This window comes from Macaca thibetana, chromosome 10, assembly GCF_024542745.1.
Source record: "Macaca thibetana thibetana isolate TM-01 chromosome 10, ASM2454274v1, whole genome shotgun sequence".
Classification (NCBI taxonomy): domain Eukaryota; kingdom Metazoa; phylum Chordata; class Mammalia; order Primates; family Cercopithecidae; genus Macaca; species Macaca thibetana.
In genome coordinates, this window is record NC_065587.1 from 75,474,451 (window position 1) to 75,501,852 (window position 27,402).

General features: G+C 40.6%; 1 protein-coding gene across 1 annotated transcript; it reads left to right on the plus strand.

Moving 5' to 3' along the window:
• Window positions 1–223: 223 nt before the first annotated feature.
• Window positions 224–11,685, plus strand: BMP2 (bone morphogenetic protein 2). Its single transcript, XM_050806951.1, has 3 exons — window positions 224–305; window positions 1,532–1,884; window positions 9,652–11,685. The coding sequence occupies exons 2-3, from the start codon at window positions 1,539–1,541 to the stop codon at window positions 10,494–10,496; spliced, it is 1,191 nt and encodes a 396-aa protein (XP_050662908.1). The 5' UTR covers window positions 224–305; window positions 1,532–1,538; the 3' UTR covers window positions 10,497–11,685.
• The last annotated feature ends 15,717 nt before the right edge of the window (window positions 11,686–27,402 follow it).

Consider the following 27,402-nt stretch of genomic DNA (forward strand, 5'->3'; position numbering starts at 1 on the left):
TTGAACTTGCAGGGAGAATAACTTGAGCTCCCCACTTTGCGCCGGTGCCTTTGCCCCAGCGGAGCCTGCCTCGCCACCTCCGAGCCCCACCGCCCCTCCACTCCTCGGCCTTGCCCGAGACTGAGACGCTGTTCCCAGCGTGAAAAGAGACTGCGCGGCCGGCACCCGGGAGAAGGAGGAGGCAAAGAAAAGGAACGGACATTCGGTCCTTGCGCCAGGTCCTTTGACCAGAGTTTTTCCATGTGGACGCTCTTTCAATGGACGTGTCTCCGCGTGCTTCTTAGACGGACTGCGGTCTCCTAAAGGTAGAGGACGCGGGCCAGGGGCCGGGGTAGGTGGTAGGTGGGAGGGGGATTTGGGCAGCCACTGCGGCAGAGCCCTTCCTTACGTCCAGGCCAGAAGTAAACAGACCCCTTTCCAGTCCACGTGCAACGGAGCCCTGCGGGGTGCCCCCTTCCAGCTGTCCCGGGCGACCATCAGCCTCACCCTCCCGGCCCGCACTCTTCCACCCCTCTTTCTTACCCTCTCCCCGGAATACTTTTGGAGCTGTTAACACTTAGATGAGGTGTTTTGTTTATTTATTTTTAAATTTTTAAATTTTTAATTTTTTTTTTTTTTTTGAGTCAAAGAAATCCCTTTGAGAGGGTAGCCCCTGGGTTTCACCCGTTAGCTGAGAACCTGTCCACCCTGCCATGGCGATCTCCCTTCTTCTAGTGTTTCTGGGAGACTTGGTTTCTTTACTCAGAGCCCTATCCCATTGAGAAAAGTACTAGGAGTTGGGGCTCTCCCTTCTTGTTTCCAGAAATGCGAGGGGTCAGTACTGAAGAATCACTTGGTGCTGTGTTTTTAACAGCTGACACGTGCATTAATAGATATTCACCATGTATGTAATCCCAGGAAGATACATGAGTATCTTGACCTTACTACGGGGATGCGGGATGGAGTTGCCTCTCCAGACACCCCTGAGTGTAGGGGCGTGGGACACAAGTTGTAAGTGGCTTCAGAAGTTGTGGCCTTGAGCTTACAGGGTCTGGAAGTTATAGGGGTGTGTGTGTGTGTCAGGAAGTTCTATACAGTGCCTCTAAGGAAGTCACATGCACCATTTGTGTGTGTTTATATGCCAGAGAGCGCTCAGCGCTCTGCATTTGGGTTTGTATAGGGGACGCAGGGTGTCAGACCAAGCGATGGTTCTCCCAGGTTCCCAGCATTGGCAGTCAGCGCCGTGTTACACACAAAAAAGTGACAGTCATTGGCGCTGGTTTGGTTGGTAGGGGAGGGCAAACCCCAAATCTGATGTTAGACAAGTTAAGAGTTGGATGGGAGCGATAAATCACCTGGTTCTGGAACTTGGGGCCCTTCATTATCCCAAACATTTGAGCTTCGGTCGGTCTTACCTAGACTCGCGAGTGTGCCAAGCCAGGAGGGCACCCTGGAGGAGGCACGCCAGCCAAATGGGAGCCCGGGCCGCGGGGGCGCGAGGGGGGAGGACTGGGCGGGGAGCTCGGGTGACTCACGTCGGTCCTGTCCGCAGGTCGACCATGGTGGCCGGGACCCGCTGTCTTCTAGCGTTGCTGCTTCCCCAGGTCCTCCTGGGCGGCGCGGCTGGCCTCGTTCCGGAGCTGGGCCGCAGGAAGTTCGCGGCGTCGTCGTCGGGCCGCCCCTCATCCCAGCCCTCTGACGAGGTCCTGAGCGAGTTCGAGTTGCGGCTGCTCAGCATGTTCGGCCTGAAACAGAGACCCACCCCCAGCAGGGACGCCGTGGTGCCCCCCTACATGCTAGACCTGTATCGCAGGCACTCGGGTCAGCCGGGCTCACCTGCCCCAGACCACCGGTTGGAGAGGGCAGCCAGCCGAGCCAACACTGTGCGCAGCTTCCACCATGAAGGTGAGGCATGGAGCAGGGCGTGGGGGCGGGGAGTCACCCTGCAAAGCCCTCCACCGTGGGCAGACTGCAGCCATCCCTATAGAGGCAGCTTAGCCAGGGCGCCAGCGGACGTTTCCACTCTTGCTTCTGTACTATGGTTTCTGAATCTGATTTTAACTCACTGCTTGTGTGGTGGTGGAGCCAGGGATTCCCCTTTAGTAACTCCGCACCCTCTTCCTGGCTTGCAGCCAGAAGAGCTACTCCTCCCGGAAGAATTGGAGAGAAATCAAGTGATGGGGAAGATGAGGGCAAAAGGCATGCCCCTAGTCAGCTAAACGTGCAAGAATTCCACAGAGGGAAAAGGAGGAAAAGGGAGGCAGATTAAGATTTCTTTAAGTCTGTTTGGAAGCTTTTGCTCTATAAATCTGCTGCTTAAGCCAGGGTTTCAGGGTAGACAGAGCCAAGGGCAGAGTTTTCAGAGATAGTATTGAAAAATCAAAGCCCAGGGCCCCAAAGTCTTTCTAATTTATGGTTGATCTGGGCCTGGTGTGGAAGATTTTGAATCCCAATCTAATCCCCGTGGGAGATCAATTCTACAATCAATCTTATTGTTTCCACAATGACTTTCTTGTCCTGTGCTTAAATCCGAGATAGGCTCTGAGTAGAGACAAGGCAAGCCTTCAGATAAAAACGTTTGTAGCAGCTGCCTGGTTTTTTTCATGTGCACTGAAATGTGGATTTTTTTTTTCTTTTATGATACTACATGTGGTTTTTCTAAGGTGGGATATTTCTGCTTGTTTCATCAGAAGGGCATTTAGTGGACTGGAAATGTTTTACAGCAGCTGTTGAGATCTGCTGTACCTAAGTTCTTAGAGCAATTAGTCAAAAATATGTTCCACTTCAGTTCTTTTTCTACATTTTTAAATGCCTCTTTGGCTTAATACATTTAAAATAGAGCATGGGTTTCTTCAAATCCTAGAAAAGAGTACAAAATTGGATATCACAGAGCAACCACTTGAAGGATATTTGATGGGGTTGGGAGTGAAGTTCTCTTTCTTGCCTTTCCCTGCTTAGGTGGTAAATTTCAAGTGGGAAATTTACACTGATAATAGACTAATCAGAAATGGCACAGCCAGATGTTTTCTCCCAGTGTGAAGGATGACTTATACTTGTGAGAATATCTGTTGGTAATGGGAATAAGTCCCAAAGGCAGGTCACATAGCAGAAGATACTTTATCATTGAGGCAGCTATACATTATGACAGGGACACTGCATTGATCATCAGTTCATGTACAAGCACATTTCTAAGTGAGGTGCTCTCTGCTAGCAGAAATCAGATTTGAAAGGCAGTAAGATCTCACTCCACTCTTTCAGAATTCATTCAATGAAAGCAGAAGTACCCTGTTGTCATATGTAAAATTTGTGTGTATGTGTACATTCTGCCATCTTAACCCTGAAATGATTATAGATCCAGCTAATCATTCCCAGTTAATGCTGATTAGAATACTTTTTATTTTGTATAGAAATGTAGTAAGAATAGCTGTTTTAGAAACCTCTTCTGGAAATTTAGCATAGAAGCTCTTAACTTTATTTTTAAGGCCAAGAAGATGCTGTGTCTCTGTTATAACTTAAAAGGAAGATCATTTAGTTAACACCTAAAATATTCCATTGTGTGAGGATTTTATCAATGATGTCTGCATATTCTCATCATTCATCTAGAAGTGGTTTGATCAAAACTAAAGCAGGCTACACATTATTAAACTGTGTTATTTTAACTTAAAAAGCATGCTTAAGTTTATAAAGTCAGAATTTATATCTTTGTGAGTGTAAGTGTTACCTGAGAAACAGTACAGAAGTTACCAACTTGATTAAAATCAACTTATAATAACTTCAGTTCTTAATGCACTTAGATAATGGAGAAAAGCTATGTAATTTTGCCCCAAATTTCAACGAATCCATTTCTTGTCTCGTTATGACTAACATATCATCCTTAGTCTGGATGGATATAGCACTTTTTTCAAGACTAATCATTGTTGTATAAACCCAGGATTTGCTTTTTATAAACATCCTTGTGCCATGCATGCTACTAAAAGAATTTTTGGTAAACCATGTGATGAAGGTTGCTGGCTCAAGAACGGAATTTAGTTTCTACAGCATTAATGAGCATTTATTTGATAAAAGACCATAAAGACCCAATCATAAGAATTACCTGTTGGGTTTTCTTTGTGGATGTGATCGGATGGTTTGGTGGAATTACTGGACATCATGATGGCATTCTTTCAACCAATATGAGTATAATGCAACCATATCACAGGGGATCTGAGACAGAATTATCAGTTGTATTTTTCCTGTTGAATTTTGTCTAGTCCTTTCTCCAATGGCTTTTATTTGGGAGGATATAAGCTTGCTAAAATGTTATTGTTTTCAAGGTCATTAAAAAGTGCTTCAGCTACATAGGCCTTTCAAAACTGCCATTGAACATAGAAAAGTCACTTCTGCAAGTGGAAAGAGTGTTGTGGGCATTGCTGTAGTTGGAAACACGTTGACACTGGTTGACTTCTCTGGCCCTCCAAAAAGTCTTTATGCTTTTTTGTCAGATGGGAATATAGAAAGACCAGGTGCTTGTTCTCCTCACTCTGAAGGACACAGTCTTCTTTTTACATGAAATAACTGGATTATTTGCCTCTATGACTGAAGCTTTCAAATAGAGATTAACCCTCTTTCCACAAATACAATTATGAAAATATCCGTATAATAGAAAAGTTCAAGAAACAACTATTGCTCTTCATTAGAGATTTTGTGGAACACATTCCCAGTGCAAACAACACATTTGGACACAGATCCACCAAAGTCAATACTTCCCTGGTATGGTTCCCTAGTGGTCCCAGGTATTTCATTGTCATTACAGAGGCCGCATTAAGTAGGAAAGTTACTCTATTTGGAAATGGTTGTTGAGATTGAGGCTTTGGTGTCCAATGATACTTCCTTGGCACTGACATTTTCCATTCCACCTCTTTTTTAGTGGTTCCCCTAAATTTCTTTTGATCCCTTTGCAGTGAACTATTTTGTCTTCTTAGACTTGCTCTTTGTGTATTTTCTCTGAGATAATGAGAGAATACTTCATCTTTCCAAAGGTGTTGCTGTTAAGGGTGGGCAGAGGCCAAATCAGGGTTGTTGATGACAACCATGCCCTCTATTCCTTTAGTTGCCATTTCCTTTGTTGTATTTTTTTTAATGGAATATTTTTAACCTTTTGTATTTGATATTTTTTTTCCTTGATCAGTTCTCTGTTATTTTATTATCTGGAAAATCTTGTCTCTTATACTCGGCCTCTTTCATTCTGTGTTACGGCAGTGACTTCCAGCCTTACTGATTTGCCAGAATATCCCCAGGTTTTGTTGTCGTTGTCGCTGTCTTACTGGAGGTTTTTTAGCCCAAAGTGTGTTTTAAAATCCTCAAAGCATAATGGTAACTTACTTTTTTGCTAAAACTTACCATACTTTATTTAGAACGAAAGGGCAGCCACAAAATAGCAGCAACTCCGTATAAAAGAGACATGTTCCAGTGGACCCCATCACTTTTCTGCTCATTTCTGTCTGTTCTGTCCATCATACCTAAGTTGTATATTTCTGTTCATTTAGTTGGGACAGTACTCATCCAATGTTATCATTGTACTAAATATAAATGTGCCCCTAATGGTTTTGACTTTTGCTTCAGTTTTTGAGTCCTCGTGTATGTTAGGTAGTGCCGTCTATTTGTGCTGGCTAGTGCCACTAGAAATTTGGGAACTGGCTGGGCATGGTGGCTAATACCTGTAATTCCAGCACTTTGGGAGGCCGAGGTGGGCAGATCACTTGAGGTCAGGAGTTCCAGACCAGCCTGGCCAACATGGCGAAACCCCATCTCTACTAAAATATAAAAAAGTAGCCAGGTATGATGGCACACGCCTGTAATCTGAGCTAATTGGGAGGCTGCGGTGGGAGGACTGCTTGAACCTGGGAGGTGGAGGTTGCAGTGAGCTGAGATTGTGCCACTGCACTCCAGCCTGGGCAACAGAGCGAGACTGTCTCACAAACAAAACAAAACAAAAATTGAGAAACCTGAGAACTGCAGTAGATTCAATTACATATATCTACTCTTAATTTGCTAGCTCTGTGACCTTAGTGAAGTTACACAACCTCTCTGAACTCCAACTGTTTCATTTACAAAATGGAGATAATGAGTGTTTTTCTCAAATTGGTTTGTTGTGAAATAATTCATATAAATCGGATAGTGGCAGAATACACTCAAAAAAAGCATTCAGCTGTCATTATCATTATGACTTCTTTCGTTAATGTTATAGCCTTCCCTTCTGTAGGGAAAAGGAGGCCAGAGTGGACCTAGGTTGGCTGAGAGAATTCAGCTGTCTTTTGAATTATTTTAAGGTAGATCAATGATTGATGTAGTCTAGATTATTGAATTAGGACTTCACTTTTGGAGGAAGGGTCAAATATCATTGTTGTCTTATTTTTCTTCACTTTCTCACATTTTTGCAGCCATAGTTCCATCCATTTGGTTAAGAACTTAGGAGCTCAGAAACTCGGGTCAAAGATAGTTCGTAATCCTCAAATTCCTTAAGAACTTCAGCTTATTCAGGAAGGGATATTTACAGAAAACTAGCAATTGTATCAGTCTCCAAAAAAGCATATATTACTTGAGGATCCCTGTATTTTTGGCATCCTCAGGGTTGCTGTGATAATTTAGAGAAGGTTCGTTTATTTAATTGACTTTATTTCAAATAGGTTTTAATTTTTGTACCCCTTAAGAAAAGATTCGTACTCTGCCCTGGCAGATTAAAGAAAATGATGGTATATTCCCTAACCTTGGCCAGTTACTGTCCTGTGTTTGAGGGTTTCTGTGAACTTCTAACTTACCTCTGTGACCTGTCTCCACAATCAGGGGTGTTGCAATGGATGCTTTTGTATTGAGGATGGGATCTTTCAAGAAACAGATTCACTGAGGTGCAGTGGGAAGGTCAGAGAAAGATCTTCATATCACCTATTATTATTTGGTAGTGTATTTTTTTCTCCTTTCTTAAGGCCACTAAGTGATTCTCCTTTGCTAAGGCTACAAACTTCCACCGAGACCTTGAACCACAGAAAATTGCTGTTGTCTGTGTTTCTGGTCAAATAGTGGCAATTTTATATGATTCAGTCTCGTCATTTAATTTTTTTGGAGGTTATTATTCTATTTCATACCTTTTTTTATACCCATCTTCTTAACTTCGTTTACCTGTCCCTCATACTTGCCTTGTAGCTTGTCCCTTCACTGTCATCATCTGGCCATGTGGGTGTGTACGTGTGTGTGAGAGAGAGAATGTGTGAGAATGTATGTTTCTTTATGGATTGGGATTTAGGGTTTTTCTTGCAATTGTGATTTCTCTGGGCACTTTTGTTAATATAACTAGTCAGTGAATGCGCTAGATAATTTTCCTTGCTTCCCCCTCTTTGAAAGAAAAGAGGTTCTTCTTAGGTGTATTCTTATCAGATAAGCCAGCAGCTCAGGTGCTGGGCTGGTTTTGGTGTCACTGGGATCTGAGGTGGCTGACTTTTACCTTCTTGGCTGAAAAATTACCTTCAGCAGAAATATCTGAATTGCAAGGAGAAGGAGAAAGAAAGAGGCTAAACACAGTCCTTGGTACTTGTTCGGAGCCACTGAGAGGAGTCCAGGTTCAAATGGTCGGAAGGTTATTTTAATGATTGTGTCTGGCCTAAAGTACCATTAGCTTCCAGTGGAGTTTAGAATGTGGATGGATCCTGAACGGTATTCCCCAGAGGTTTGGATTAATAGGCACAAGGGACCCCTAAAGGACTCTATTGGCCTGATAGTCCCCATATCCACATAGAAGAGCTTTAGAAGAACCTTCTGTTCTGAGACCCTGGCTGGGCCCACCGAGAGCTGGTCCATTCAACTCTTACTCATTTGCCACCACTAATGGTTCTTCTATTCATTTTTATATTATTTAACAAAAAGCCCTTTAAAAAGGCACTCCTCTGTCAATCTACACTTGAATAAGGAAAACATCCTACAAAACCTTGACACTTCAAGTGTGGTCTGGCAGTTCCCAGAATCCCCTCCTCAGGAGCTGCTAGAAATGCTGAATCTCAGGCATCTCCCCGGACCTACTGAATCAGAGCCTGCATCTAAAGCTTTACGGTGTACAAGCTGTTTTATGTGAAGGCTGAAGTTTGAAAAGCACTGCATTAAAGCGTTACTCCATAGTTTGGCATACACTGCCCCGATTGAACTTGGTGTGTCCACTTAGCTTCCATAATGACGGTTGCTTTGATGATGAAGGCTTATATAGGTAGATCCTTTGATGAGTGATCTGACATGATTCTCCTTTGCTAAGGCATCTAGATTCAGTGCACAACTTATAGCTGTTTGTCTTTAGGGGAAATACAACTGCAAAATTAATTTAAAAAAAAAACAGAGTCTCTTAGGATAACATGGAACTATGGCAAAATAAGATTTTGTTAGCACTTGGGTAGGAATTCTGAATGAAGCGGGCAAATTCTGTTGGCAGTGAAATGATAGGATGTGGTAAAGTTAGAATAAAATAAACTTAAATATCTCAAACTCTCATGGTATATACTATCAGTTTAATAATAATGTTGTACCTTTGATGATTTGCAGACTACAAGCATTTAAGATACTGTATTATATATTACTTGCTTGGAGAACAATACTTCTTAAAAATTGAGATTCAGAAATTTTAAATCAGACAAAGCTTTTGTGCATGGCCCACTTAAATGGCTATTTTGAAATAATGATAGTGGGTATAGAAGGATTATTCTGTAATAGGATGAGACTGTTCCTTTTGTCATGTAGATCATAATCATATTTTCGTAAATTTTTATCATTTTTTTGGTTTTGTGTCCATCCTGCAGCCTATTACTGGGTAGGTACATGGTTTTTAATATGGTTTATCTTTCAAAACTACAAAGGCATTACAAACAGAAGACAGGTCATTTATTTTTCTTCCAAAAGCGTCTAAAGTGAGATTTTGATATTTGAGGTCATAAAGAGGTGAGAGAACTGACAACAGTTGGGGAAGCTATTTCTCTTGAAATTGTTTGGCCTTAATTGCTACAGTGTCCTAGTACCACCCGTACGTTTCCAAAGAAGTAGATCCCTGTAAATGCCTTTGTCTCTGGACTTTTGAGTAAAATAGTAGGGTGTGCTTTGCAAAATGTCATCGTTGATGTTGAGTTTCAGAGTCTTTAATTAGGAAGCTGAAATCTGTATATCGAGATTTGTAAATCATCTAAATTGCAGAGTAATGTTTTAGAATACTGCTTAAGGGATTGACATTAAAGCCTTTTTTTAAAAAGAAATGCAATAATTTCCTCAAATCCTCACTCATTAGACCTCTACTAACTATAGTGCTGACTTTTTTTTTTTTTTTTACCCTAAAGTCTGGAATTCCAAAGAAATGCTTCACCATTTCCCCCATTATTATAGCCACCTGGAAGCAGTATTCATGTATTAGATCAAAAACACAACAAAGAATTATGAAAGGTTGTTTCCTGGTATGCAATGCATGATGACATGAACTTACAGAACAGAGAGAAAGGAGGCTCCGTTTTTATTTAAAGAGGAAATTTGTATGTTCTGTGACCGACTTTTACGTGGGTTAAATCAAATCCCACAAGGAGGTTTAAAAATTTTCGTAGATAATCAAATGTCATTACTTGGTTTACTGAAAGACTTTTGTTTTTTCTTCCCTGTTTTTCTCTATCAAATCAGAATCTTTGGAAGAACTACCAGAAATGAGTGGGAAAACAACCCGAAGATTCTTCTTTAATTTAAGTTCTATCCCCACGGAGGAGTTTGTCACCTCAGCAGAGCTTCAGGTTTTTCGAGAACAGATGCAAGATGCTTTAGGAGACAATAGCAGTTTCCATCACCGAATTAATATTTATGAAATCATAAAACCTGCAACAGCCAACTCGAAATTCCCCGTGACCAGACTTTTGGACACCAGGTTGGTGAATCAGAATGCAAGCAGGTGGGAAAGTTTTGACGTCACCCCCGCTGTGATGCGGTGGACTGCACAGGGACACGCCAACCATGGATTCGTGGTGGAAGTGACCCACTTGGAGGAGAAACAAGGTGTCTCCAAGAGACATGTTAGGATAAGCAGGTCTTTGCACCAAGATGAACACAGCTGGTCACAGATAAGGCCGCTGCTAGTAACTTTTGGCCATGATGGGAAAGGGCATCCTCTCCACAAAAGAGAAAAACGTCAAGCAAAACACAAACAGCGGAAACGCCTTAAGTCCAGCTGTAAGAGACACCCTTTGTACGTGGACTTCAGTGACGTGGGGTGGAATGACTGGATCGTGGCTCCCCCGGGGTATCACGCCTTTTACTGCCACGGAGAATGCCCTTTTCCTCTGGCTGATCATCTGAACTCCACTAATCATGCCATCGTTCAGACGTTGGTCAACTCTGTTAACTCTAAGATTCCTAAGGCGTGCTGTGTCCCAACAGAACTCAGTGCTATCTCGATGCTGTACCTTGACGAAAATGAAAAGGTTGTATTAAAGAACTATCAGGACATGGTTGTGGAGGGTTGTGGGTGTCGCTAGTACAGCAAAATTAAATACATAAATATATATATATATATATTTTAGAAAAAAGAAAAAAACAAAAAAACCCCACCCCAGTTGACACTTTAATATTTCCCAATGAAGACTTTATTTATGGAATGGAAAGGAAAAAAAAAAAAAAACAGCTATTTTGAAAATATATTTATATCTACGAAAAGAAGTTGGGAAAACAAATATTTTAATCAGAGAATTATTCCTTAAAGATTTAAAATGTATTTAGTTGTACATTTTATATGGGTTCAACCCCAGCACATGAAGTATAATGGTCAGATTTATTTTGTATTTATTTACTATTATAACCACTTTTTAGGAAAAAAAATAGCTAATTTGTATTTATATGTAATCAAAAGAAGTATCGGGTTTGTACATAATTTTCCAAAAATTGTAGTTGTTTTCAGTTGTGTGTATTTAAGATGAAGAGTCTACATGGAAGGTTACTCTGGCAAAGTGCTTAGCACATTTGCTTTTTTGCAGCGCTACTGTTAAGTTCATAAGTTCAAGTCCAGAAAAAAAAAAAAGTGGATAATCCACTCTGCTGACTTTCAAGATTATTATATTATTCAATTCTCAGGAATGTTGCAGAGTGGTTGTCCAGTCCATGAGAATTTACATCCTTATTAGGTGGAATATTTGGATAAGAACCAGACATTGCTGTTCTATTATAGAAACTCTCCTCCTGCCCCTTAATTTGCGGAAAGAATAAAGCAGGATCAATAGAAATAATTAGGAAAATGATGAACCTGCAGGAAAGTGAATAATGGTTTTTGTTCTTCTTTCCTAAATTAGTGATCCCTTCAAAGGGGCTGAACTGGCCAAAGTATTCAATAAAACATAAGATTTCTTCATGATTGATATTGTGGTCATGTATATTTAAAACTGATATCTCGTGGCCCTCATCAAGAGTTGGAAATTTATTTGTATTTTACCTTTACCTCATCTGAGAGCTCTTTATTCTCCAAATAACCCACTTTTCTAACTTTTCGCCCAACACGCAGCAAAATTATGCACATCGTGTTTTCTCCTCACCCTCTGTTCGCTGACCTATCAACTTGCTTTTCTTTCCAAGGTTGTGTGTTTGAACACATTTCTCCAAATGTTAAACCTATTTCAGATAATAAATATCAAAGCTCTGGCATTCATTCTATAAAGTCCAACCTGTAAGAGAAAATGGTGCATTTGTATAGTGCTCACAATGATGACCTTGTGTTTGCATTTTTGTTTCCGAAGTTAATATTTTAGAGGGGGTGGGGGAAAGGTAATGAATGGCTGGAAAATTGCAGGCAAGTTATTTGATAAGTCATATTTGCACCAAAGGTGTTACCAGTGATTTAGTATTTTTCAAATGAACTTCTTTCGGGCAGAAAGATGTAAGGGAAAACTAAAGCCTACAAAACAAGCAAAACCTGGATAACCCAAGATGAAGTTTCAGAGATAATAGCCCATGCAACAGAGGCAACAGTGCCAAAAAATTAGAAAGGGAAAGTGTCTGAGATCAGCTTCTAGAAGAACATCTGCCAATTGGACTGACGCCCAAACAGAATGAAGTCAAATTAGGCTGCTCAGATTGAACACTTACCAGTGTGTCAGGGCTTCTGTACCCTGGGTTAGAATCAGACCCAAGGAAGGGTTCAGCAGATGTTTGTAAGAGCAGGGCACCCACAACTACCCACTATTTTACTGGCAGTATTTTAGGTCAATTTCCAGGACCTTGCATCCCCTCTGATCCTGCCATGCATGATTGGTGAAACCTACTTCTAATCTCCTTGGAAATGGCTAAAAAACAGTGTGTTTATAGTGGAACAGACTGTTATAATCAAATTCTTCCTAGGAATTAACTTTTGATGACTATGAGCTTAGTTACGGTATGGAGGTTATGAGGTTATATAAACCTTATCTTTAAATGTGCATGATGGTTATCTTTTGCTAATACTGGTTAACTTTTAAAATCTTTTAGTTTCTTTTTACCTCTAGTTCTATTGTTCTTGATTAGGTGAGAACCATTAGATTATACTCAACTAAGGGGAATGGGGTCTTCTTTGTTCTCCAGCTGTTCTTCACCCTCTATTGCCATGGACATGAAGGACAGACTGCACAGTCTTAACATGTTAAAACTAATAACCCATGTTTTCTCATATTCACATTCTCTAGATGAGAGCATGAGAGTATAGCACAAGGATTTTATCCTTTGGCAGTTCCATCCACCCTTTTGATTTCTCTGCTTCATTGGTTCTAATATTCCTGGTTAAAACTGTTTTCAGTGGTATCAACTAAAATGTGTTTTCTTGCATATGCATATTTAATATGTAAAACACAAAATACATAAATATACATATAGAGATGTATGTAATATATAGTACATATGTATAGATGCTGGCATTTTCAGTTTAGTTTCAGAGATTTTATAATCAGAGACTCTGACCCTCTTGGCAGCTCACATGAGAAACAATATTTTTACAAACATTCTACATTGTTACAGACATTTTAGCGCACATGCTTCATTCCGAGGAATAAAGAGTCAAAATGAACATAACACTGAATGTCTTTAATTTCAGTCACTATTCTATAGGATCCTTTGAATCATTTCAGAGTTGCCTTTAAAAAGTCAACACATAGTCATTTCTGAATTTTAGGGGCCCACGGCCTTTCAAAATTGATTACATTGATCATCTGTTTTTGTGCTTGTTTCAACTGCGTGTGCCTCTCTGGCATGGTTTTAACCTGTATGGCACATGCAGGCTACCATGTTCATTATTTGCCTTCAAAAATTAGGAGGAGGGAGTGTGGGCAGCTTACAGATCTATCTGTGCTTCCATCTTTTCATAATTTCTACTCGAATCGCAGCTTTAAATTGTACCTTAAGAGGCCAAGAATAGAGAGATGATGTGTAAACCTGGTCTATATAACAAGCTGTGTAATCACTACATTACCAAAGCAATTCATATTTTTTTCCCTCAATTTTTTATTGGAGAGGGAAAATCATGTGCACAATTCAAAGGGCTTTCAAAAATAGCATATTTCTATTCTACTGGCATATTAATAAGATTCACTGAATGTTTACATGCCATAGCCTCCTTATCTGTTCTAAAGCAAAAGGAACATAGCCTTGCAGTCAAGAGCAATTAAAGCCCAGAGTAATTGTAGCATGGATTCACAATCCAAGAAATGTTAAGAATGTTCTGGTGCCATTTCTTTTCTGTTTATTTATTTTTTATTTTTTTATTTTTGCAGGGAACGGGTAGGCCGAAATGGGGGATAAGATGCAGGTCTGCTCAGCTTAGGTAAATTGCTTTCCTCTTTCCTCCGCCCTGCTGACATAAATTACAGCCTTTTGGTATTCTCCAGGGCAGAATTTTCTGACCATTTCCCTGCCTTGCAAACTTCAAAGTCAACTTCTACCTAACTTAGGGGACCAATGCTCTAAATAAAACTTAGATTTTAATGTGCATCCAAATTACCAGGAATTCTGTAAGGAGAATGAAACTTTAATGTGTGTACAGACCCCCTGGAATCATGTTCTATTATTGATTCTGTTTCAGTGAGCCTGGGTGGGGCCTGAGATCCTGGATTTCTAACAAGCCCCCAGGTGAAGCCCTTACAGGCCAAAGGACCACAGATTGAGTACCAAGGCTATAATGAATAGCTTCGTCGTCACTGTAGGAGTTGGACCCAGTTTAGGCCCCTCTCTAAGAAGCAGTACTTAAAGGAAAAAAAGAAAAAACCTGTATACAGGATGGCATCTTAATACTTTTCTCCATATCTGAAATGATGCCCTACATATTTTTTTTTTCAAAGGCATTTTTCCCCCTACAAGATGACTGGCAATTTTGTGTTCTAGCCACCCTCAGACATGAAAACACTTGGTTGCTTATCTTGTAAAATCTGCTCCGCTTGCTTGCTTGGGCATGTATGTAGTCAGTTTAGTCAAATACGTGTCAGTACATCTATGTGGATGGGGAGCAGGTGCAAGCCCTTAAAAACGTACTTTAAAAAAGTTTAACACTTAAGTCAGTCCACTGAGCTGATCCTGTGTGATCTTAGTGCCAAGCGTCTGAGTTAAAAGTTTTCCCTTTGAAGGCAGCAAATAGATGTCATACATTTGAAGCGTTTGTTTATACTAAATATGATGCTTGATTTTTTTTTTTTTTTAAGTTCTAAGGCAGTTCACTGTTCAACACCATTGGGCCTACACGGTGGTAGAAAGCTTCCAAAGCTGGTATTTGAGGTTTGATTTAATGGATATTGGCATTTTCAATGCTGCAGTTGGCTTCAGATAAGGTGTTTAAAATGGGCTCAGGCTAGAAAAAACAACAGGAATTGATTTCCCTCTGAGAAAGGGAGTCAGCAAATGAATAACTTTCTGCCTTTGCTTGGTGCTGGCACCTCTTGTAAAGTAAAATGTCCTGTGAGGGTCATCTGTGTAGCAGCCTCATTTTATTTTAGGGAGCACTTGGAAGATTTCTCACAAGTAATTCAGATTTGAATATTTGTTGAAGACATGCTGGAATGAATGGATTCCTAATCTCAAATACACCCCTTGTTGTGTGTACATACATACGTATATGCATATATGTGTGTATGTGTCTGTGAATGTATATGTACATATGTAATGATTTGTTCCTGTCTGGAGTCCAAATGCCAAGCGTAGGGTGCCTTCTTCTTTTTTATTGAGTTTCTCATTTTGCGTAGGTCTCTGAATTTCGCATTGAGTCCCTCTGAGGTGCTTAAGCAGTACTAAGCAAGACACTGACTTTAACACCACTTAAAAGCTTGCGTTTGCCCCGTGTCCTGGGCCCCACTCCAAGGCATTGCCAGGAGTACATTATTGTTGCAGTTCATTCTGATGAGGAGGTCTCTAAGCAAACCACCGATCTGCTTAAAGCCTCCCTCATAAGGAGCAGGATCTCATCTGGACTGCATTTACACTGGAACCGCTTGGCCACAACACTATGAGAGAATAATTATTGAACTATTTTACTGTACAACCATTTCCAAATTGTTGATTTTTTATTGATTTCAGGAGGCAAGCTAATTGCCCCATGGCAACTTGATGTTAACGTTTAATGAAGATCAGGAAACAGAGTTTATGAAAAGCTTTTGTATAGTAACTGCAAAGTTTCAAGAACTGTTTTATACTTCCTGACAGTGCTGGGCCTAGCTTAATGGTTTGTTTTTATTGCTTAAGAGTGTAAACCTTGCTTTAGCCCGGTGTGTGGAAACTATACCCTCATCCTGCATTACACATTTTCTCATTGCTTTTTACTCACTCCTGACTTCCTTTCCTGACATCTACAATTGAGACGTTTTCTGTTTTAATTGTCTCAAAATGAGTTTGTATCTTTGCATGTTGAGAATCTTACACACACACACACACACACGTGCACGCATACACACTCATGAAGTTCAGTGTCTGCATTGTTTCACTTTGTTTAGGGTGGAGTTTCTTTTCGGCACTCGGTTGCTAGACGACCAAGCAGACAAAAGTTAAAGAATGAAAAGGCATTTTTAAAGATGCCAAATCTTGGCGGCTGAATTATTTTATCTGTGTCTTTCTATGGAGGGTTTAGTATTCCTACCAGGTTACCATTGCTTTTGTCCGACAGATGGCTGGTAGAAGATTGTTTGAAGTCTAGCTCTTAAGGCATTATCTGTTTGAGAACTTTGTTAAGTGTTGTTCCCATTTGAGGGTGCATGCTTCCCACCTGGGTTGACCAAAAAAAAAAAAAAAAAAAAGCCAGCTAGTTTCCAAGGGTGTGTTTTAAATCACTAATAAAGTGGCGCTCCAGCTCCCAGCTGCTTCAATTGTTTCAAGGCAAGGAGGAAGAGAAAAGGTTGCTTTTGGAGGCACCATTCAGATATACAGGCTTTAGTGTGTAGAGAATTCTGTTTCCAGGAAGCTACCTTTGCTTTTTTGGTAGATGGTACTGGAAAAGTTTTTTTTTTTTTTTTAATTCTTTAAAGCCTAATTTTAAATCAAAGTCATTTGTTCATTTCGGTAAGATGTTTCAGGAGCATGTTATAAATACAATCTTTATAGATCTGCCAAGTTGGACATGTGTTCACAAGTTCATCTTGCATGTGTACACAGTTTGTAGCTGACATGCGTTCCTCACTGAGAGCTTCCATTCTTTCTCATTCATTCTCTGAGATGCTGAATCTTTGGCTCTCCTCTTTGTGGGGTCTGCTGTGCTGGAATTAAGTCACATCTATGGCAAACTTCAGCTACTTTCCTGGTTCATTTCCAGACAGGGTTTCCTGGCATGGGGATCAGTTAGGGAGCCCTGAGGTATGCTCATCACAGACTCTTGAAAATTAGGATCTTCTGAAACCTGTCTGGCCTATATATGTAAATTTGACAAAATATTCCTCTGGAAAGAAATCTGACTGACTTAGAAATTGTTCAATCACTTGGTTTAACTGGCAAACCTACAGTCCTCCAGGACATATCAGTATTGTCAACATTATAATATTACAAACCATGAAAATAATTATGCTTGAACACTAAGGCCCTGAAGTGAACCAGACTGCAAACTTAATGATACTCAATCGGTAAGCTAAATAGAAATAGGAAAACAGATTCAGGAGAAAATTTCAATACTTCCTAACCTCATAGGATGTGGAGCATGTTTGCTGCCACAAGATAGCTCAGCTGAATACTAGAAAATGGGGAGAAATGGAGAAGTTAGGGGTGGTTTGTGGTTAAAAATATGCATATACATATATACAAATATATATATACATACACATACAAACACATGCACATATGCATATAGAAAAGGGAGGTCAATGCTGCTTTCAGTAGCAGAACAGTGATTTTTTTTTTCTTTCCTGAGACAGAGTCTCGCTCTGTCACCCAGGCTGGTGTGCAGTGGCACAATCTCGGCTCACTGCAAGCTCCGCCTCTTGGGTTCATGACATTCTCCTGCCTCAGCCTCCCAAGTAGCTGTAGCTGGGACTACAGGTACCCGCCACCACACCCAGCTAATTTTTTTGTATTTTTAGTAGAGACAGGGTTTCACCGTGTTAGCCAGGATGGTCTCGATCTCCTGACCTCGTGATCTGCCCACCTCGGCCTTCCAAAGCACTGGGATTACAGGCTTGAGCTACCACGCCCGGCCCAGAACAGTGATTTTTGATACAATTAAATAGCACAATCATCCCTTTCTTGGTGATGGTATGAAGCATTTTACCTGCATAGAGCAGGGTCCAGAAGCTCCTTTTGAAGGCTTCCTCTTTATTGAACTTTGGAGAAAGAACACTTCTCAACTGAAGACTAAGAATGCTAGAATCCTCTTACCAACAACAGCTGCCCAAAGGAAAATATCTTTCTGCCTGACACACAAGTATCAGATTTTGTATGAATGTTATGTTTTGTGGAAATATATCCATGGGAGGTTGTCATATTAGACATCTACATGGAAGCTCCAACACTTCTGTCTCTTTCACGAATACCCTGATGCCTGAGCAGCCCTTTTGATGGCACAGGCAGGTGGAGGCCAGGTTGTTGTAAGGACATTGCCTTTGTTCAGCCTCACCCTTGGTGTACTATCGAGCGCACTAAGGTACTATTAAGGATTCGGTACAAGGAGCAGAGACAGGGCTGCTTGAAATTCCTAAAACACAATCAGGTGCGTTCTTGTAGCATGGCAGGAATGTTGCAAAGCACTGTCATCCACAGAACCAAGAGGGATAGGACATTGAAACTGTGACACCACCATGAATCATGGGAAGATTAATTAAGGAACTTTTATGAGGGAGGGGCCACGTTTGTGTTTTATGTACTATTTCTGGAAAACTCAAGCGATGGCAATGTTTCAGTCCCAGTGGTGTGAAAATAAGAACCTTCGTCCAATGGCAGCTGGTGCTGAAATGCAACTTTCTGGAAGTCTCCTGTTTCATGGGTCTGTGAGATTTTGACCTCTGGGTCCCAACAGAGCCCAGGACCCACAATGCTGTTCTGTGATAAGGTAAGTTACCTGGGTGGTGGTCCTTTTTTTTGCAGGAGTAGAAATCGGTATCTTTAATCTTGTCCCCATCACTTACCTAATCCTCCAAAAGTGTGACTAGACTTTTCCTATACTTTCCATTTTACATTCAGTTCCCTTTCTATTTCTCTCTCCTTTTCTCTGGGTGTCAGGAACTTTTGTGGAGATCAGATGTGCTAGGGGAAGAGGAGGTGAAAATGTCAACCTTATTTGCTACAAAGTGAGAGCGATGTGGTCCTGTGTCATCACAAACCTGAGCGTTTGTTAAACCTGACTGAAGCTGTGCCTAGGATCTCCTGTGAGAGGCCAGTTTGGACACAGAACAGGATCCTATTGTGTTTGTCCTTTTCCATGGTAATGCGACTCGGCTTGGGAGGAAGAGTCATTTCACAGACTTCCCTCGTGGAAAATGCTGGTGGTGCGGGAGAAATGGCTCTCCTCCCATCCCTGGAACACCAGTTCTGGGATGCTGAGAAGGGCTGCTCCAGCTGGGGGTGGGGTAGTGGGGTGGGGAGGGAGCTGGCAATCCATTGGCTTCAGCGGAGTGTAAGCGCAGACCGAAGCGCTTCTCCTCTGCAGCCAGAAACAGTGATTCATTTGATTTTAATTTTAACATTAGCATTTTTCTCATGACTCACTGATAATTTAATATGGAATTTAAAAGATTGAAACAGTTATTTACTTTTTAGGAACTTAAAACATTCCCTAGGTGGATATACATTTTCCCTCTGAAACAGAAGATGTACTCGTGGTTGATTTTTAAAAAAAAAAAAAAAAAAAGAGAAAGAAAGAAAGGAGGAGTGGGTATTTCTCTCACCCTTCCCTCCCCAGCTTCCACCTGCATCCATACACCAGTTGATCTCATTAATGTTGACTGACTGTCAGCCAGTCTGTTTCTTCTTATTCTTTCTCTTATATTGAAATGCTCAGAAAACTGGGTGAAAATGTCACCACAGCAAATGCTCCACTGCTATCATTTCTGTCCTCTGGTCTTTGTTGTAGCAGCATTAAGTGAAGACAATCTTTCTCATCTGTATTTTATGAATCTCATGAGCTAAGATCTTGCCCAAGATCGTAGATCTTTCTGAGTAGTTTCACTGAGGGTTTTGTAGGACTTCTGTTGAATGGGTGAGGAAAAACCTAGGCTGGCAGAAGGTACTTGTCATAATTTAAAAAAACACACACACACACACTTATTCTCACCAACTTTCTGATATTAAATGCAGTTGTAACTGGTAAATTTGCTATCTAATAATGAGTTGTAATAAAAATGTGATTCATCCAACAGCTCCCACTTCATAATTTTTTTGCACATCTGCAGAATAACACCAATGAGTTGATACTCAGAAACTTACGTTAATGAATAGGTAGTAACTATTCGAAATCAGCGTAACAAGGATAGTTTTGTGTCATCGCACAATGCCGAGGACATTCTCAGGAGTCTAGGCATTTCCACTGGAAACTTGCATATTCATTTTGATGACTATAATAAAGAGGACCTTGGACCATGCTAGATCTCTGCACAGAGGATCCTTTCCCCGTCATCTTTCCTGTCTTCCAGTTCTGTTCTCCAGGAGGAGAATGTATTAAGAAGGGCAAAAGCAAGTGGAAAGCAGGGTACTCCAGTTCTCAGTATTTATCTGCATGCTCAAATTAGTTGTGAGATGTAGCTCTAAGCATTTTATATTAAAATGCAGTATCAGATTTTGTGCATAATATCCTTAGAACAGAACTGTGCAAAAGAGTAGCCACTAGCCACTCAAGGCAATTAAACACTTGAAATGTAACTAGTCCAAATTGAGATGTGCTGTAATTATTGAATAAGCCCCTGATTTCAGAGTTAGTATGAAAAAAAAAGATATAAGATAACACATTAAGAATTGCTACCTTGATTTCATAATGAAAGGGTAATATTTTGGATATAGTAGGTTAAATAAAATGTATTTTTAAAATTTATTTTATCATTTCTTTTTATTTTTTAATGTAGCTACTAGAAAATTTTAAATTATACATATGGCTAGTATTATGTTTGTGTTGGACAGTGGTTGGTTAGAGCAATAAATCAGAGTGGACTCACATCACTTGCATTCATTTCCAGACTGATGGAGTTTCTCAGGTAACAGTGAAAATGATGGAGCTAGAGCCAACACTTAACTAGAAAGTCGTGAATATCTATAGGGCCCTGATAAAGGTTAATGATGTTCATCTACTGTGTCTTAGCAGAGAAAAAGCTGGGAGCCATCGACATGGTAGAAAGAGAACGGGCTTCACGTTTTGGAAATCTGTGTTGCACTTCCAGCTTTGCAGGTTGCTAAATGCATGTCCTTTAGGAGGTGGTTTAACCTATCAGAGCCTCAATCTCTTTGCCTTTAAAACAGGTTATTCTAGCCCTTTCTCTTTCATAGGATTTTTTTAGAATGGATGAGACAATGCTTGTAAATGTATCATTATTCAAAGTAAATATGGTTTATAAAGTGAAAATTGAATAAGTGGACCCCATATTAGGTGTCTATGACTGCAAAACAAGTTACCTCAAACTTTGTGGTTTAAAACAAGCTTTTATCAACTCACATATTTTCTAAGGGTTAGGAATTCAGGAGTATCTTAGCTGGTGGCATTATTATGTCAGAATCTCTCAGGACATTGCAGCCAAGGTATCAACCAGGACTAAAGTCATTTGAAGGCTTGAACTAGGCCTGGAAGGTTTGCTCCTAAAATGGTTCATTCAACATGGTTGTTGCCAAGAGGCCCCTGTTCCGTCCCCTATGGGCCTTTCTATGTGGCTGTTTGAGTGTCCTCATGACGTGGTGGCTAATCTCCCCACAGTATGAAACAATAAGAGAGAATAAAGAGGAAGCCACAAAGCCTATTTGACTCAGTCTCAGAAGTCAAACACTGTCACTTTGACCTTATTCTATTAGGAGCAAGTCACTAAATCCAGACAAGTCTCAAGGGAAGTGGGAAGGAGTATTGATTGAACCCCACCTTTTGAAGAGATTGTCAAAAAATGTGGGACATATATTTCACCTCCACAGACCTTTGCCATCTGAAAGTCGATGACACAATTTGGATTATTCTTGTCATATCTAAGTCAGCATCGAGGAACCATGGGAAAAAAGCAACAGGGACACATAGCATCCAATTCAAGAATTATCCTCAAACCCAGCTACTGAAAGGGGCTGCTATAGCCTTAACACCAGTTTTACCTCACAGCTGTTGAGATGACCTACCACGACCCTAAGAGTAATTTCACCTAAAAGCCATCATTCACCAATCAGAGCTTGCCAGCTCCCAGAAGCTTGCTAGTATTAATGAGCATTTTTTCAACACAGTACAGAACATTTCTCTTTCTAACAAAACTCCCAACCTTCTCTTTGTTCTTTGGACACAACAAAGACCACCATGGTCTATGTGTACGCCCCAAATTGCAATTCTATGATTCCCAAATAAAATATTGAGTTTAGGCCGGGCGCGGTGGCTCAAGCCTGTAATCCCAGCACTTTGGGAGGCCGAGACGGGTGGATCACGAGGTCAGGAGATCGAGACCATCCTGGCTAACCCGGTGAAACCCCGTCTCTACTAAAAAATACAAAAAACTAGCCGGGCGAGGTGGCGGGCGCCTGTAATCCCAGCTACTCGGAGGCTGAGGCAGGAGAATGGCGTAAACCCGGGAGGCGGAGCTTGCAGTGAGCTGAGACCCGGCCACTGCACTCCAGCCTGGGCGACAGAGCGAGACTCCGTCTCAAAAAAAAAAAAAAAAAAAAAAAAAAAACAACATATTGAGTTTAGAGATTTGTCTCTCTATTTTATTTGATGTTGACAACCACATTTGAAAAAAGAAAAAAAAAACCACTGTTTCTATAAAGGATTAAGCTCATGGCCTAGTTGTCCTCAGAGTAGAACAAACTTTTGGTTCTGTTGGAGTCTCTGAATAACAAAATCTCCAATTAAACTCCACATTCAGTAGAACTAACAATTTCAATACTTTGCCCATCATTAACCGGAATTCATTTTTTGAGATATAGCAGAACAGTCTCCTGGAGTTCTAACTCCTCTTCGGTCTCTTCCCAAGCGAAGGAGCTCCTGCAGAATCCAGGGATGCAGTAATAAGCATGAGAAAGACGTAACGGTGCTGCAGAAGTCAGGAGGCCATAGGAGCAGGTTGGGAATGACTGTGGCTCTTGAGCCTTTCACCTACCACTGCCCCTTCTTCATACCCTTAATCGGTCTTTCTTTTTTATCAATGGAGATTTTAAGAAGAGGAGACTGCTTTCCTAGATTTGAGAATAAATGTGGAAGCATTTTATATTTCCCTGCTCTGCTGTCTTAGGGTAGCCGATAGGGAATTTTACTGGTACCTGGATTAAATTAAGTCCTTAGTCTTCCTTATCCCCTTTTTGTCCCAAAGCTGTCTCCCTAGCTAGAGAACATTTATTTTGGGAAAGCCTTTATGATATGAAAACTCATCCTATAGATAGTTCCTGTCTTATATGCAGGTGGACAAAACATTTCCCTTGGCCCTTTGTGGAAGGTTGACTATTGGATGTCTGTTTCTTTCCTAGTAATTGTGGTTTTCTTCTCCTTTTCTGAGTTTTGGTACTTCCCAGAGGAAAGGAAACTCATAATCTAATAACTGCCACTCAGAATTCTCCCTATTCTAGAAAAATATAAAGATGGACATTTCTCCCTATATTTCAGGGACATTTAAATGCATAACACCAACAACTTGATAGAAACTTCTTTCTCTTGAGAGGAAACACAAGAAAATATAAATCAGCAGAATACTGATAACCGTGTTAAAATTTTGGAGTCAAAAAGAAAAATAATTGTAGGCTGGGTTTATATTTTTGAAATATTTAGGTTCAAGATTTACCATGTCAGCAAGTGGGGTGCCAATCTAAACTACGTTTTAAAGTGAGCTTAAATACCAACTAATTAATTGTAAAACTGATATTCTTGAGAATCTACAAAAAAAAAAAAAAACAGAGTCTTTACCAATAAACAAGTAAACATACTGATGAATGAATAATTACTAAATACAATGTGCTGTAAAGGAATCAGGGCACTGGGCTAGAAAATACCAGGTACCTATTTAGGATGATCCCTCTGAGGAAGTCATCAAGCTGGAAGTTCATGGAAGAGACAGAGACCTACGGAGACCTGCTGAGCCAAAAGTTTGGATATGCGAAGGTAGGCAGAAGGGAGCATTCCAGGCCTCCGAGTGCCCCCAAAATGTTATGGAGTGAAATAGTTTGATGTCAGCGAGGAAGAGGGAGAAGGCCATGGCAGGAGGAGCATCTTGATCATGAAGAGCAGAATCAAATAAGACCAGAAGGTAAGCAGAGCTCATATATCACTCTGCTATTCTAAATCTGCCGGAAAGTTATTGAAAGCGTATGAAACAAGGGTGAAATGAGATGTAATGAATTTTTTTTAAAGGTACCATGACTGCCTGTGGAGAATAGATTGAATAGGAAAGGAGAAATGGAGAATGATTAGGAGACTGCAGTAGGAATAATTTTGAGCCGGCCTTCAAGATTTCTGCTCTCTGGTGTATGCACTCTATAGAACCCTTCCCTTTGAGAACAGCTGACCTGTAAATACGATGGGAGGCAATTAGTTGACTTTGAGTTAATCAGAAGGAGATTATCCTGCGTAACCTCGCCTCACCAGGTGAGATATTTAAAAGAAAGTAAACAGGCAGAGAGAGTACTCCTACTGGCCTGGGAGAAAGCAAAGAGCCACACTGTGAAGTAACCATGCGGGCCATGTGGCTAGGAACCGTGAGTAGCCTCTGGGAACTGACACTGGTCCCTGGCCAGGAGCTACCAAAGGAAGCAGAGACCTCAGTCACGAGGAAATAGATGTTAACAAGGAAGAGGACCTTGGTCCCCAGATGAAGCTGACAGCCCCAGTCAACACATTCATTTCAGCCTGTGAGACCTGAGCAGAAGTACCAGCGGCCACACCTAGACTTCTGCCCATGGAAACTGTGAGATAACAAATTTATGTTATTTTGGCGAGGTGCAGTGGGTCATGACTGTAATCCTAGCACTCTGGGAGGCCAAGGTGGGTGGATCACTTGAGGTCAGGAGCTCGAGACCAGTCTGGCCAACATGGCAAAAATGCGTCTCCACTAACAGCATAAAAAAAAAAAAAAAAAAAAATTAGCTGGGCATGGTGGTGCATGCCTGTAGTCCCAGCTACTCAAGAGACTGATGCAGAAGAATCACTTGAACCTGGAAGGCAGAGGTTGCAGCGAGCCAAGATTGCTCCACTGCACTCCAGCTTGGGTGACAGAGTGAAACTCCATCTCAAAAAAAAAAAAAAAAAAAAAAAAATGCTATTATATTTTAAGTCACTACACTTGTGATAAATTGTTACTTAGGAAATAACTAATTCATAAGCTATTTGCAGCATTCCAGCTTAGAAAAGACGGTGTTTGTATTAGATTTGTGGTAGGGAAGAGGAAGAGAAGTGAGTGGATTTGAGATCTTCTTTAGAGGTATATTTGACATTACTGGCTGATGGACTAGACATGTCAAGGAAAGAAAAGAAAGAACTAAAAGTAATTTTTAAGATTTTTTACATTTGAGCTACTTAGTGACTAGTGATCACAATGAATGCTATCACAATTTCAGCTGTCATAATTTCGGGAGGGGAAGCATGGAGGAAGAACATGATGCTGGGGAAACATCATGAGTTCAGTTTGGACATGTTGAATTTGAGATGTTTGGGAAATATGCAAATGGTATTGTCAAGTAGGCAGTGGGTACATGAGATGAACTCAGAGGAGACTCCTAGGTTGGAAATGGAAATTTGGAAGTTATTAGCATATCAGTACCAAAGACATGGGAATGAAATAGGAAAGAAAAAGGAAAAGGGGCTTCGACCAAACACTGAGGAATTTTGACATTTAGAGGTCAATAGAGGAAGTAGAAGTGAAAAAAGGCTGAAAAGAGGTGGCCTGAAGAACAAAGGGAAACCTAGAGAGTGTGGTACCATGAAAACTTTGAGGACTTGTTCACAAAGGAGGACAGAGTCACAATATTGAGTGCTACTGACATCTCCAGTAAGAACAGGGGTTTGTGACCTTGATTTAAGTGAGCCATTAGAGCTTTGAGCAGGAGCCAGGTTATAAAAGGTGAAGAGTGAAAATACTGAGACAGTGAGCATGGACAATTCTTTGAAGACATTTGTCTGCAAATATAGCAAAGTGATAAGGCAGCATTTTGACGGAAGTTTGTGTACGAGTGCATGTTTGTTTAATGTGAGATATTAATTCATAACTATCTCCTAAAAAAGAGAAAGGTTGACGATAACAGGGGAAGAAAAGTATTTCAAATAGATCCAAGTATCTGAGAGGTTTGGAGGAGATGGATTCAGAATACTTGGAGGAAAGACTGGCTTTTCTCAGTTGAAACTAGAAAAAAGAAGGTGGAAGTAGAAGTAGGCAGTTTTTCTTTTTAATTTTTAATCTTGAAATCAGTAGAGATTCCTGTGTACCTTTCATACAATTTCCCCCAATGGTTATATCTTGTATCATTATAGGACAATAGCAAATGCTGGAATTTGACAGTGGTACAATTGTGTCTATTTCTTTTTTTTTTTTTTTTTTTTGAGACAGAGTCCCGCTCTGTCGCCCAGGCTGGAGTGCAGTGGCCGAATCTCAGCTCACTGCAAGCTCCGCCTCCCAGGTTCACGCCATTCTCCTGCCTCAGCCTCCCAAGTAGCTGGGACTACAGGCGCCCACCACCTCGCCCGGCTAGTTTTTTGTATTTTTAGCAGAGACAGGGTTTCACCGTGTTAGCCAGGATGGTCTCGATCTCCTGACCTCGTGATCCACCCGTCTCGGCCTCCCAAAGTGCTGGGATTACAGGCTTGAGCCACTGCGCCCGGCCCAATTGTGTCTATTTCTATGGCATTAATCACGTGTTTAGATTTGTGTAAGCATCACTGCAATCAAGGTGTTCCATTATCACAGAGATCTATTTTACACTTTAGTGCTACTCCCTAATAAGCATTCCCACTCCCTTCTTCTCCAACGTCCCTAACCCTCTGCAACCACTAATCTTTTCCCCAGGTCTATAATTTTGTCATTTAGAAAATATTATATAAATGAAATCATACAGTGTATGATCTTTTCAGATGGGCTTTTTTTTTTTTTTTTTTTTCACTCAGCATAATGCCCTTGATATGTATTCAGGTTGTTGCACGTATCAGTAGTTCATTCCTTTTATTCTATGATATGGATGTATCATAGTTTATTCAGTCATTCACCTTGTGAAGAGCATCTATTTGATCTGATTCCAGTTTTTGGCTATTATGAATAAAGCTACTATGAACAAACATGGTTCTAAAGCTTCTGTGACCAATCAGGTTTTGGTGTGGATGTAAGTTTTAATTTCTCTGAAATAAATGCTCAAGTGTGCAACTGCTTGGTCATAAGGTAATATCATTTTGGGTTTTGTTAACAAAACGTCATACACTTTCCCGCAGTACCATTTTACTATCACCAGCAATGTATGAGACTCAGTGTCTCTGTATCCTTGTCAGCATTTGGTGTTGTAACTATTTATTTTAACTATACCAGAAGTTGTGTAGCTTGTGTTCTTAATATCCATTTTCCTAACGCCTGATGATGTCGAACATATTTCCTCGTGCTTATTTGCCACTTCCTTCAATAAAATGTCTCAATTTTTTTTTGTCATTTTCTAATTGGATCGCTTACTTTTAACGATGAGTTTTAAGACTCCTTTATATAATCTAGATAGGAATCTATTCTCAGATATGTGGTTTGCAAATATTTTCTCTCTCAGTCTGTAGCTTGCCTTTTTGCATCTGAATAGGATCTTTTACAAATGTTTTTTCCATTTTTTTTTATTTTTGATGGGATCAAATGA

Excerpts from the sequence above, each read along its gene's own strand:
- BMP2 (XM_050806951.1), top strand. The coding sequence starts at position 1,539 with ATGGTGGCCGGGACCCGCTGTCTTCTAGCGTTGCTGCTTCCCCAGGTC. Across the intron at positions 1,885-9,651 it reads GCGCAGCTTCCACCATGAAG|AATCTTTGGAAGAACTACCA; the intron begins GTGAGGCATGGA and ends CTATCAAATCAG.